The 12,990-nt window shown below is 51.4% G+C and overlaps 1 protein-coding gene across 1 annotated transcript in view; it reads left to right on the plus strand.

Annotated features, from left to right (window-relative positions):
• Window positions 1-756: 756 nt before the first annotated feature.
• HCN4 (hyperpolarization activated cyclic nucleotide gated potassium channel 4) overlaps window positions 757-12,990 on the plus strand; it is a 101,131-nt gene continuing 88,897 nt past the window's right edge. The window contains exon 1 of the mRNA XM_021554167.4: window positions 757-2,226. Coding sequence (XP_021409842.3) covers window positions 1,523-2,226 — 704 coding nt within the window. The 5' untranslated portion in view covers window positions 757-1,522. The remainder of the gene's footprint in view (window positions 2,227-12,990) is intronic.

The following is a 12,990-nucleotide window of genomic DNA, read 5'->3' on the forward strand; positions in this document are numbered from 1 at the left end:
CTCTTTCCCTCTTTTTCTCCAGAAAAACCCTCTCCAGTATGAGAAGGAAGGGAAATGGCTCGTTGTAGGCGTTTTCCCCCGCTGCTTTCGCCTCTGTGACAGGCGGTGCCCTGTGGGCAGCCGTGCGGGGCAGCAGCGTTGGCAGCCGGAGCCGTTTCCCGAGCAGCCTCGGCGGGCGGTGCTGACTCAGGAGCCCCCCCTGGGAAGTGGGGTTCCCCCGCCGCGGGGAGAGCCCACGCAGCCCCCACTGCCAGCCCAGCCCCCGCAGGCCAGCGGCGGAGCTCGCCCAGATGCAGCTGCCCTGTCTTTATTCGGTTTTGGATGACTTCCCCTCATCCAACCCCGACAGCCAGGGAAAAAGGGTCCTTCCAAACCTCCTGCGGACGGGAGCAAAGGCAGCGTGTTCCCGGCAGGTGAACTTCTGCTAGGGAACACGGGCACTCCCGAGCCCCTGCTTTGCATGCGAGTGAGCTTTTCAAGGTGAACCGCTGGTTCTCCTTTAGATTTGGGTTCGCCCCTTCTCACAAAACCCCCTGTGCCTTCACAAGCAAACCTGCCCCCGGCAGCCACACCTCCGGGCGGAGCAGGGAGCGCCCGCATCCGAGAGAAAAAGGAATATTCTCGCTCCTATTTATTTACTTTGTCATGTTTACGATGCTGCTGTTGATAAGCTGGCGGCAGCCCGGCTGCCGTGGCCGCTAGCGCGGGGCGGGCCCGGGCCCGGCGCTGCCCGGTGCCCGCAGCGCCCGGGGCGCGGTGCCCGCGGCGGCGGCGGCAGAGCCCCGCGGTTGCCGGGCGTTGCCCCTTTAAGAAGCCCGGGTGCTGTCTCAGGTAGGCAGAGCCTGAGCGCTGTAGTCGCTCCTATGGCAACCCAATAGAATGGGATCGCTTCATGAATATTCCCAGGAGCAGGGGCTGCATGAGGAATAAGTGATGACAGTGATGTAAGCAAGCAGTGGCCGCTGCAGGTTGCAGTTCATTGTGTTATTGGCCGGCAGGTTGAGGAGTTTGAGGCTTGAGCTTCGCTTTCCGGATGATGTCTGCCCGCCGGGAGCCGCGGCACATTTGCATCTCGAAGCCAACATGGCAAGGCGGCTGCTGCCGCCGCTGCCGCCCTCCCTCGTCTTCCAGCCAGAAGTGTGTGGCTCTCCTCTAGACTACTTGCCCAGTGCTCAGCATCTGAGCAGACAGGGATTGCAGTAACACTCATCAAGGGGAGTCAAGCAGCAAGTAGCCAAATCGGGATAACGGAGGAGAAGGGGGAGCTTTTTGCCTTCCCTCTTTTTTTTTTTTTTTTTTTTCTTTTTTTTCCTCCCTCATTCCCTTCCCTTCTGGATGCAGAACCTGTTTTTGATGCAGAGCCTGTGGATGCCACAGCCTGGTAAGGAGATGACACGCCAGTCCCTGGTCCCCCGTGCCCCGTGAGCCGGGGGCAGGGGCCTGGGGGCAGTGCCGGTTCCCCTCGCTGGGCAGAGCGGGGGTCTCTCCCTGTCCCCGAGCAGCAGCAGCAGCAGCAGCGGCCATGGACAAGCTGCCCCCCTCCATGCGCAAGAGACTCTACAGCCTGCCCCAGCAGATCGGACCCAAGGCGTCGATCATGGACGAGGAGGATGACAGCGACAAGGACACCCGCAGGAAAAGCATCAGGCTCAAGCCACTGCCTTCGCCCTCTGCTGGGAGCACCCGGGCCCTCGGGGGGGACCCCGGCCGAGGGGGGGACCCCGGCCCGCTGGAGACGGAGGCCGGCGGCAAGGGCGCCAAGACCAGCACTAACGGGGACTGCCGCCGCTTCAAAGGGAGCCTGTCCTCGCTCACCAGCAAGCACCTCCACGACGCGGCCGAGGAGAAGCGGCTCATCGGCGGCGAGGGGGAGCCGGCCTCTCCCGGGGAGGACAAGAGTCCCCCCGGCAGTGGGGAGCTGGAGCAGGGGCTGCCTGTGCCCCCAGCGCCCGCCTCCCCCCCGGAGCCCCAGCAGCCGCCCCCCCGGGCCTGCTCCTCGACCTCCATCAAAGTGGAGGGAGGTGGAGGGTGCGACCAGATCACCCCAGATGAGGAGCAGAGGCTCGGCCAGGCCGGTTTCATGCAGAGGCAGTTCGGGGCCATGCTCCAGCCGGGGGTCAACAAATTCTCCTTGAGGATGTTTGGCAGCCAGAAGGCCGTGGAGAGGGAGCAGGAAAGAGTTAAGTCTGCCGGGTTCTGGATCATCCATCCCTACAGCGACTTCAGGTACAACCCTCACCTTTCCAACCCCCCCTTTCCTGGCCCACTTCAAAACAGCTGGCCAGCCCCTTCTCATGCCACCTCCAGCACAGGGCACCCACCCCAACAGAACTTTCCTGGGTCATTTCCTAGCCAGAGGAGCTGGAGGACACAGCCAAGATCTGCTCCACTCAAACAAGCTGCAGGTTTCCTTTACATTTCACCTTAATTTTAGTGTCCCCACACTATTAGAAATTTTAAATTGTTTTTAAACAAATTTTCTTTGGGTTTTTATAATGGAAAGGTTTTCTTTAAGTTCGTTGTAAATAGAAAAAGCTGTTCCCACCTGATGCACAACTTTAGATGTCTGATCTTAACTAGTCCTGCATTTCCATGGATGCTCTGCCTGATTGATGCTTCCCATTTTCACACCTCCAAGTCCTCTCCCTGCTCCTTCCCAACAGTTAGGCAGGGATGTTGCTACTGTTGCTGCTGTGTAGGCATCTTACTGCAGCATGGCTTGTCAGGAGGATGTGCAGGGGATGGCATGCTCATGAAAGAGGTTCTTAACAGAGAAAGAGCCTCTTTTGCATCTGTACATCCCCATTTGCAAAATTAGTTTGGATTGGGAATAGTTAACACTGACTTTGCCAAAGTAATGGCTTGCTCTCACTCCACGCCACCATTTCCGTGCAGGTTAATAAGGAAATAAGCTTGGAAACCCTAGAGCTAGTTCTTGCAAAGTCCTGTATAGTTCTGCATAGAGGGGCTGTGTTTGGGTATTTCTGAGCAAAGTACTCTCTGGTGCACAGGTGAACTGTCCTCTGCAATATGTATGTAAAGCAATCAATAATTAATTACTGAGTGCAATCAATGGCTAAGGTTTATTGCTTCAACTTTAATTACAACGGGCTTACATCTCCCATTTAAAAGCATACAGGAGAAGAATATTAGTCAAACATACCTTTGTCACACTACATGATTTTATTGAATGTGTGGACTCTGCAAGGAACCATGCACGATTCCCACAAATACAGTTAGCGAGATAATTGCAGGAAGGAGTTTCAGGGTGGATTTGGCCTCCCAAAGGCAGGGATGACAGAAACCTCTTGCCACTACCTATTAGGGATTTAGCAAGCAGCCCACATGCTTAGCGGATTCAGCACTGGCACTGACCAGATTCCTTGATATTTGCTTGGATTAACAAATGTTATTAGAAGGCTCTGTGAGTTGGAAGACTGCACTGTCATTTAAATTCAGTGCATTCAAGTGTCCCAAGCACACAGCTGACTGAGCTTAGGAGGGTTTCCAGCAGCTACAGCATGATGCAGAGTCCTTGCAAGCACAGCCTTACCCAATCCCACACTGGAACCAGGAGAAAATCGCCTCCCAGTGAGACTGACCAAGTAATAGCTCCCAAACTGAAATGTGAGAATGAGCAGCTTTCAAAAGAACAAAACCAGTTTCGTCCTCTCTGCTATATTTGCAGTATTTGCCATGAGTCTGGAGTTTAACTGCTGTGTTTTCTTGGGTTATTCTAGCAAGGCATGCTCTGTGTGTTGCACCCTCAGGAAATTTGAGGTTTAGTCTCTGCATTGTATCTGGGGTCAGACAAAAGCAGTGTTCAGCTTCCTTCTGTCTCTGTAGTGGGTTTATTCCCTTCCATATCTGTGCCTGTTTTCAGCACAGAACCAGCCTGGCAAACTTCAGCAGCAGGAGATGAGGTAACCACCTTGCCCAAGGTGAGATGGTCCCAAGAGTTTGGATATTTAAGGTTCCTACAGAACCAGTGCTTATTCTGTAAGATGATGAGGTAACTTTTCATCCCTGAGGCACTTGGCTATGGGGCCAGTTCTAGCCTTGCCCAAAGGAATGGAGTCTGCTGGCAAGCCCTGGCTGCCTGAGCCAGATGATGGCACAGAGCTGCTGGCACGGAGCTGTGTGTGCGCGCAGAGCTCTGTGGGTGCACTGCTGGTGTTAATAACAGCCCCTGCCCAGAGCTGGGAAGGCACAGGGAGCTGTGTGTCTGTACCCTGGGACATTCCAGATGGGCTGGTTTCCTTGGGAGCTGGTGTAGCAGCCCAGCCCAGCCCAGCCCAGCAGCACGGGCTGTGTCCCCGCTGTCACCCTGGGCCTGGGCAGTGGGGTGAGTGTCTGGAGCCATGTTCTGAGCCCGGGAGGAGCTGGATGCACCACTGCCTGCTCAGGGGGGATATTTCCAGGGAGACTGTGTTCACCCCTGTTTCTAGGTCACCTGCAGCAGATCTGCTTGGATAGGAATGCTGCTTAGAGAACTTGGCTTCCATGGAAAGTGACCTGTGGACAATGGCTGCCTTGAAGGGGAAGAGTGAGAGCCTTCCCACCTTCTGTTTGGGCTTTGTGTTCCCTCTTGCCCTCTGCTAAAGCATATCTCTTTGAAAGAACTCCTGTGAATATGGCTAACATTTTTTCACCTCTGGAATTGCAGCAGATTGCACCAAAGAGCAGATCTTATCAAAACGTGTGCAAGAGCTGTATCTGTGCCCCAAAGGAGGGTGCTGTGTGCTCGGGGAATTACGCAGTGCAATTCCTGACTGCTCCGTGTTCCAGCCAGGTGCGCATCCCGGAGCCTCGGGATCCTGGAGGCTCCATTATCCTGCCCTTGGCTGGCACCAAGGCCGTGCAGCAGCGTTTGCTGGTCAAGTTTCAAAGTGAAGAGAGGGTTTAGACCCCGAGCTGCCTTTCTGTGCCTTTGGAGGAAGCTGCCTCCCCTCTGCGAGCGAGGCGCGCGTCCAGGCTCCGGGGCTCCAGCCCTCGTGACTGCCGGCTCCGGGCAGCTGGGGCTGGGAAGTTTGCATGGAACACTCCAGGCCGATGCACTGCTGTGAAATGACATTGGTGCAATTCTCCGACTCCACGGAGTCGCTGCTCCTTCGCACTCTGCTTCCAGAGGAGTTCCTGATTTGGAGTGGAACAGAGGCTTTCATCATTGTCTCATTAAATTACCATTTTAGCATCTAGCAGGGCTAATTCCGGTGGCAAATCTATGACCCTCCAAGAGTAAAACAAATTAATATAGATTCAGGCTCTGTTGATCTCTGCTTTTAGTCCATTGTGAGGGGAAAAGACACCAAATGACTTCTATAAAAATCAAGCTCAGTGCCCCTGAGTACTCCTGACTAATGCAGTGGGCTGGTTCTAGAAGCACTTAAAAGGTGTCTTAGCAATTTCTAATGAAAATTAAGAATCCTGGCTCCCATTCTGAGGTGCAGATGTGTGTGCTGGCAGCTGGAGTTCATTTGCATCTGTGGTTGATTGCACATCAGTGCAGAGCCACACTGTATTTCCTAGATCAAGATTTATCTGTGACTTTGAAAGCTCTTCCACTGAATAGATAGAATTGTATTTTATTGCTTAGAGGAAGCATTGATCCAGTACAATTGGTTTAATAAAAAAATTCCAGACAAACAATGATCTGTCTAGTTCATAGCTGACTGAAGCATATGGTTGTAGCTGCTGCCCAGAATTGCTTGCAAAAAAAAGTATAGCATGCTGCTTTTAGAAAGACCTGAGAACAGATACACTATCTGAGGGCCCAAAATAGTCCCAGCAGTGGATGTAAATAGAACTGCACATTATTCACTGCCCAGTAATCTATTAACTTCCTCACAGTGAAGAGAAGCTTCTGTCTCTTTGAAAACAATGGCAAACATTCCGTTCGATAGCAGACCCAGCCACAGATTTTAGGATTCTTCTTTTCACTGCTGTCCATTACTTGTAATACTTGTGTGCAAACAGATCCTTTCTTTCGTTTGCTTCCTCTGCCAGCACTCCCTGGCTGCTGGGACCCTGGGGAGGTTTCTGTGGCAGCAAAAACCAGGTGCTCAGGTGGGAGGTATAAGGGGAAAGAACAAAATCACCGCTTCCCTTTGTGCTGCAGTGTCCCTCAGCCTCCCTTCTCGGGGGGAATCAGTGGGATTTACTAAATATAGTCCTAAGAGCTGAACCCAGTGGCACTGTGGGATGGAGCAGAAATGGGAGGGCTGTGTTTACCTTTCCCACTCTCCTGAGCAGACCTGATTTCCAGTGCCTCTCCAAGTGCTGTTCTGGCTGTGCACACTGTTCTCACTGGGAAGCTTTTCCCCGTGCTTTAGAAGGGTAAACAATTGGTGGAGAGTCCAGCAGTGCTGACTGACTTTGGCAGCTCCCTGCTCTCAGGCAATAATGCCCTTTTGTCCATCTCCTGCCCAAAGTGCTGTTCCTTGTGCTGCCCTCCCTCCATTCCTGCCCACGCCCCAACGCTGAGTCCACGACTTGCGCTTCGCTCCAAGTGCCTGGCACGGAGCAGGATGTGCAGCACTTGGGGCTTCTGGCTCAGGGAAAGGGCAGGGAGCAGTGGCTTTGGTGGCAGGACCTGTGCCAGGTGTTGGGCTCCAACAGGAGCTGGGGGGCAGCTCCCGGGCTTGGCTCTCTTCTCTCTGTGGCGATGGTGTGTCCCTGGGGTGGCAGGGGGACGCTGAACGTGGAGATTGGAGACAGATCCCGCTGCCTTTGCTGAAGAGAACTTCCCAGCCAATTCCCAGGGCACTTTGCTGGAGCAGAACAAGGGGATAATCCAAATTCTGCTGAACACATGGATTGGGTCCCTGTTGTCTTCAGTGGACTTGCAGTCAGGCTGCAGAAGAACCATGGCTCTGTGACTCCCTTAGTTGAGATAGTCACAATAAAAAGCAACACACTCCGTTTTCAAAAGGCTTCAAACCTTATTTTGTTATAGCATTCATGCTTTCTATACATTCTTGCAAAACTCATAAGTTTACACTTTACTCGTTGGTTATGAGAGACAAAGTGCTTATTGGAACAGGCAGTTGCAGGTTTCTCTTATTTATCCTTTCTTTCTTGGTTTCTGTGTCAAGGACCTTGGTAGAAAATTCTTTCAGGGGTAAACATGGATCCTCTTCTCAAATTTCTCTCTGCCTCACAGAAGTTACTGTAAAACCTCTTCCGCATGTGACCATGAGCTAAGGGAGTGAAACTCCTGCATCCATACTTCCCATGCCCAAAGGCAAGGCAGGCTTTGTGCCCCAGCTCACTCGTCAGGAGGCAGAGGATAAATAATCCTACAGCAGACTGTCCATGTAGGAGTCCAGATTTTTATAGGAAACATGTTCACATGCCTGAGCTGGAAAACAGGAAGGCCTCAGGAAAAGCAGCACCTCAGTGGGTCATCATGGTAAACTATTTTAGGACTGATACTATGGTATTTTCACGTGGAGAAAATGAGATAAAATAATATAAATAAATAGTAAAGCAAGCGCTGAGATTTAACAAAGAGCTATGGTTAAGATTTTTGCATAAACTTAAGCCAGGCTCTTCATACCAGTCTCTGCCAACAGATGAAGACATTATCTCTCCCAGAGAAGCTCCTCCTCAATACACTCAGGGATGGCTCCTTTGGGAAAAACAATCTAATGTTTTCTCCATCTCTTCTTGTAAGATAACATATCTTATTTATTATATCTCATTCAGATCCTGATGTGGAAAAAAAAAAGTTAATTTTCTCATGTCTTTACAAAATACTCACTATGAAGACAATAAATGTTCAATTCACTTCCTGACAGCAAGGAAATTGGAAATACCATCCCCAGGTTAGCATGAGATGGCACAGACTGGTGGGGATTGAGGTAAAACCATCCCTGACCTGGGTGTGGTGCAACTGAGGCGCAGCTGTGCAGAGCAGGAGGCCTCTGCCCTTGGTCAGAGCTCTGCCCTGGGGGCTCGGCAGGGAATGGGCCATCCCTGGCACTCAGAGGAGCCATGGGTGCCTTGAGAGGACTGGGCACATTCTGCTTTGGACCATTTCTTAGGCTGGCTCTGTGAGCAGCCAGACAGGGAAATGGGCCCATCCCTCCCACCCTCTTCACAAGCCTCTGCTACTTGTTGGTTTGTCTGTTGTTATAGCAAAAAATATCACTGCTGTAAACAATGACATGGTGTTCTCTGCCATCCTCATCTCAGAGTATTATTGCACTTACAGCTTGGGATTGGGCTCCTTGCCTGCCACTTCTGCAGGAGCTTTCTGGCAGAGGGGCTGGCTCCAGGGCTCTGTTCACCTGCCCTGGCCATCACATCCTACCTACAGTTCCTCCTCTCTTCCACTGCAAACCTGCCAGGCTGGGCAAGAAATGGGCTCCTGCAGAAAATCTGCACACACCTGCCCCAAGCTCACCCTCCCACCTTGGAGGAGGCAGGAATTCTCTGGGATGGACTGGTTTGATCCATGACCTGACTGTAACAGCCAAGCTCCTGTCTGTTGTTTCCTACCCCAAGCTTTTGACTTTGCAGTCTGATTTTTAGTGCGGTGTTTTGTAGAGTTATTAGGGTTTTCAGAGCACCTCAGTGTCTCCCTTTGGCATACTTCTGGGGTCATTAGCAGGTGTGGAGCTGTTCAAGGCTGTGCTGCACTGCCCTCTGCTCTGAACAAAGCAGTGGCTGCAGCAGGGAGCTACAGCAAGGGAAAGAAGCTGCACCACATTCCAGGGCTACTCCAGGCTCCAAAGGAAAAACAGTCTGCCTGTTGTAATTCCCTGCTTGTTTTCTCCTTCTCACCTTCAGCCCCACTCTCTCCAACCTGTTGTGTTCCCCATCAAACTTGAAGTTTGCGTTTCTCATCCCGCCAGTGCCAACTCCATTTTCTAGGCTCCTCGTGGCAGGTGTCTTGTCCAGGCAGTCCTAAAGCCAATATCAGCTCCTTTCTCATCTGATCACTGATTTCCACCTTGTTTGCCTCACCCCTTGCCACGTTCCAGTGTGTTGGGTTGGCATTTACTCAGTCCACTTCCAGTCTCCATCCTTATCCTTCAGCTTTTCCTCTGGGTGTGTCTCTGCAAATCAATTCTTAGTCGCTGTTGTCCTTCTGACACTTTCAACAATCTCAGTTTTCTCCATCCCCTTCCTGACTTAAGAATGGATCATTTTTCCCAGTAATTTAAAACCCTTCCACATTATCCTTCTCCTTATCCTTGGACACTGCCAATGTTTAGACAAAAGCTACCCATTTTCTAGTTTTTAAACTTGAAAGCTCTCTATCCTCAGACCCAAACATTTAACATGATGAATTTGTCTGGAAGCACAATCTCCACTGCAGGAGAATGAAACAGATTTTATTTGAAGGAAAAATGTGGTTTCTGAGGGTAAAACCCACAGAGTCAGTGTAGGACTTTGCAGCACTATTTTAAGGAGGTAAACTTGGGGTTTCAATCCAGTCTTATTCTGGTTAGGTAACTGTGCTAGTGCTTTCTGTGGCACTGAGGGTTTTTCTGCTCTAGAATCACTGCTACTGCACTGAAATCCATTTATTATACTGATAAAAGAGTGATCTTTGTCTGCAGATAACATAGTGTCATTTTAGCTTGAAACCATTGAAATTTGTCTTTGTTTCTGATGTGTTATGAGCATCTCATTAGCAAGCCCATGAATCCCTCAGTTTGCTCTCAAAACCAACTATCTGAGCTCTCATCTTTGCCAGAGCAGAGATTTCCTCCTTTCTCTTATTTTTGAAAGCTGTGTTGGTGCCAAGGCAGTTATAGGTCAATTGAGTTATTGTTGGTTCTAATTGGCACTCTAACAAGCTATTAAATCAATTTACCTACAGATGAATGTCACTCAAAAAGCAAGGTGCCAGCTCCTTTTGAGAACTTCAAAAAGCCCATTTCCACTGCTGAGTGTGAGGGAAAGGTCAGGCTGCAGGGAAGTGGCTACTTGAGATTTTCCCCCAAAGTGTTTGTGCCACGAGCTCTGTGGCTGAACACAGGCCAAGCTGTGAGGAGGGATAAGAGCATTCTCAGAACTCGAGGCCAGGAGGAAGAATTAAGAACATCACCAGCTCTGACAGATCTCTTGCATCCCTTGCTGGGTTTGTAAGGAAGCATGGGCTTGTTTCCATGTGGAAGGATCCAGGTGCTGTCCTCCTCCTTCCCAGGTGTGTGTCCCACGTGCTTTCCTGTGGCTGTGCATGCAGGTGCAGTGTCCACAACCATCTTCCAAGCTGGTGACATCATTGCCTTTTGAATGGCTGGAGATTCAGGAGATTTCCTGAAGAGTCAGAGCCATTATGGCGAACAGGGTTGATTTAAGTTCCTTTCTGAAACGTTTGGATGACCTCTCCCCCCAGCAGCACTGCAGAGCTCATCCCCACGGAGCTGAGCACTGCTTGGCTGTAAACCTGTCACTCCTGAGCCTGCAGGGCAGGACAAGGGCTTTACCCAAGCATCCCTGCCACTTCAAAGGCCAAGCTGCTGTCCAGGACGAGCAGTGAGGAGGGCTCAGGCCCCCTCGAGTGGGCTGGGGTTTGGTGAGGCTCAGGGCAGAGCAGGACGCAGCTTGGCTCCGTGCAGCTCTGCAGTGCTGACAGCACCAAGCCCGGGTTTGTCAGCAGACACAGCACTCAGGACTCCAGAAACACAGCAGGGGGAGCAGATGTGTCCTGGGCTAGCAAGGTGCTCTTAGAGAGACCTTTTCCTGCCCCTTTCCCATGCTGAATGCTTTGCTAGCTGGGAAGTCCCTTTGCAAACTGGAATTATTCATTGTGTGCAGTCACTGCGTGCCTGGTGCTAACAGGAGGAAAACCAGGCTCTTATCTCCCGAGGAGATGCTGCAGGCAGCAGGGGAAGACAGTGCCGTGAGAGCAAAGCAGATGAGCAGCCAAGGGGGAATTCCAAGGTCAGCTTGAGGGCCCACCACTTCCACGTTCCAGGGGCACAGCAGCTTCCCCAGCGATGCAGAGAGCTAATCTCATTTGTGGTGACTCGTCCAAATGTGCTAATTAAGGATTTAACTCGCGGCCTCTTTGGATGGAGAGGTTGTGTGTGTGCATGCATTGTTCCAGAGCTCAGAGGCAGGAGAGGAGCTGCAGGTTGCCAGCTGACTCGGTGCAGGAGCTCTAACTCCTGGTTTTCCCTTGTCACAGCTGTGTTCAGGGTGTTTGTGAGTGCCAGGCAATCAGGAGCTGTGCAGGAAGTAACTGGAAACCACAAGGAAATTTGCACTGTTGGGGTCTCCTCTCCTTTATTCCCATTGTGATGGGCTCCTCTGCTGCTGTGTCTGCAGCACAGGCACTCCTCCCTCATCCCACTGTGAGCTGGGAGCACAGGAACTTTGCCTGGAGTCACTTCTCCTGCTCCTGGTCAGAACCTGGGCACTGTTACAGTGTGATCCTCATCCCACCTGAGCACAGGGAGGGCATGGAAAACCCTGGAAAACCCGGGGGAGATCCATTTGGATGTGCTGGGTGGGGGAAAGCAGCGGCTGGCGGTTATCAGCGCTTGGGAGGAGATAACAGCTGCATTCCAGAGACTGAGGGACTCCACAAACCCTGTCCTTCCCGGTGCTGGCAGGCAAGGGGCTCAGCTCTGCACTGACACCTCTCAGCAGGGCACTTGTGCCTGTCGGGGGCTCGGGGGGCAGGGGACCCCCTCCCTGTGCCCCGTTGTGTCCAGGTGCAGAGCCAGCTGAGGGACACCCCGGCTCTGCCTGGGGCACAGCTGGGCAGTGCCCGCCTCACTCTGCCGTGTCCTGCACCAGCTCTCCCGACAGCCCGGGAGATAAGAGAAAAGATAATGGTGCCTGCCTCCGTGCAGCTTTTTTAACAATAGCAAACTCACTTTCATTAAGCACAAATTCTTGATACTTCACCTTTCCCCCTTCGCTTCAAAGTACTAATGCATGCACAAGTTACACTTCTATTAATAACAAGAGGAATATATTTTTCCATCTCTATTTTCCTGTGAATCGTGGGGAGGGCAGGAGGAGGGACCAGTCTAGACTGCAGATGATGGTCTGTTCTCCTTGATGCCCATACAAAGCACTCGTATCGTGCTCATTTAGCTGTGGATGCTCTTGGAATGACAAGCAGTGCCTAGCAGACAGAAGGACAAGCTGGAAGGGATGTCAGGCATACAGGTTGGACCTGTGTGACATCCTGAGCTGAATTCTCCATGCCTTGATTTCCCCAGCTTTAAGGAAAGGGGTGATGGTACTGCCAGGGGCCATGGAAGATGCTGGAGGACTCTATAATATTTTAATGTAACAGCAGATGCCAGAGGAGGTACCAGCAAGGGCAGGGTTGGTCTCCACCAGGCAGTTTCATGAGGATTTCTTTGGGATTCTCCTTTCCTGTGTAGTGCTGTAGACTTGGTCTCACCTATTGTCCATCTTTTATCAGGGCCCCAAAAAGCAGTGGATCCATGTACCAACAGGGGATTTCTGAATTTTCAGTTCCTGTGTCTTGATAAGGGAAGAGATTACCAATACTCTCCTGTTCCATATATGGTGCTCTATTGTCTGGCAGGTTTAGAACTAGGCTGGAAAAAGATGGGAAAAAAGCCTGCATGGAGAGGCAGGCAAGATAGATTTTACCTTTTATGTCCATAAATGAGAATTGTGCAGCCCCTGCATGGGGTTTGGAGATGCTCTAAGAAGAAAATGTTCCATCTTTCCCTCACCAGTCATGTGTACTGCAGGGTGTGCTTCCCTTTTCTTTGGGAATATGTGACTCTTGACTTCAGTAAATACTCCCAAATACCTGGTGTGGCACAGGAGCTGCAAGGTGTGGCAGCTCTAGAAAATATCCCTGTCCTGGTTTAGGACAATCCCTGGTGGATTTTGAGATGATGTGTTGTGACCCTTGGCTTTTAGTGCAAACACCACTGTGCTCCATGCCAGTCCTGGTCAGGGCAGTTCCCTGGGTGTGCTGTGGCTGGGAATGCACAGCTGGGAATGGAACAAAAGAAGCACATCTGGCTCACAGACGTG

Source organism: Lonchura striata, chromosome 10 (assembly GCF_050655825.1).
Source record: "Lonchura striata isolate lonStrDom1 chromosome 10, ASM5065582v1, whole genome shotgun sequence".
NCBI classification, from domain to species: domain Eukaryota; kingdom Metazoa; phylum Chordata; class Aves; order Passeriformes; family Estrildidae; genus Lonchura; species Lonchura striata.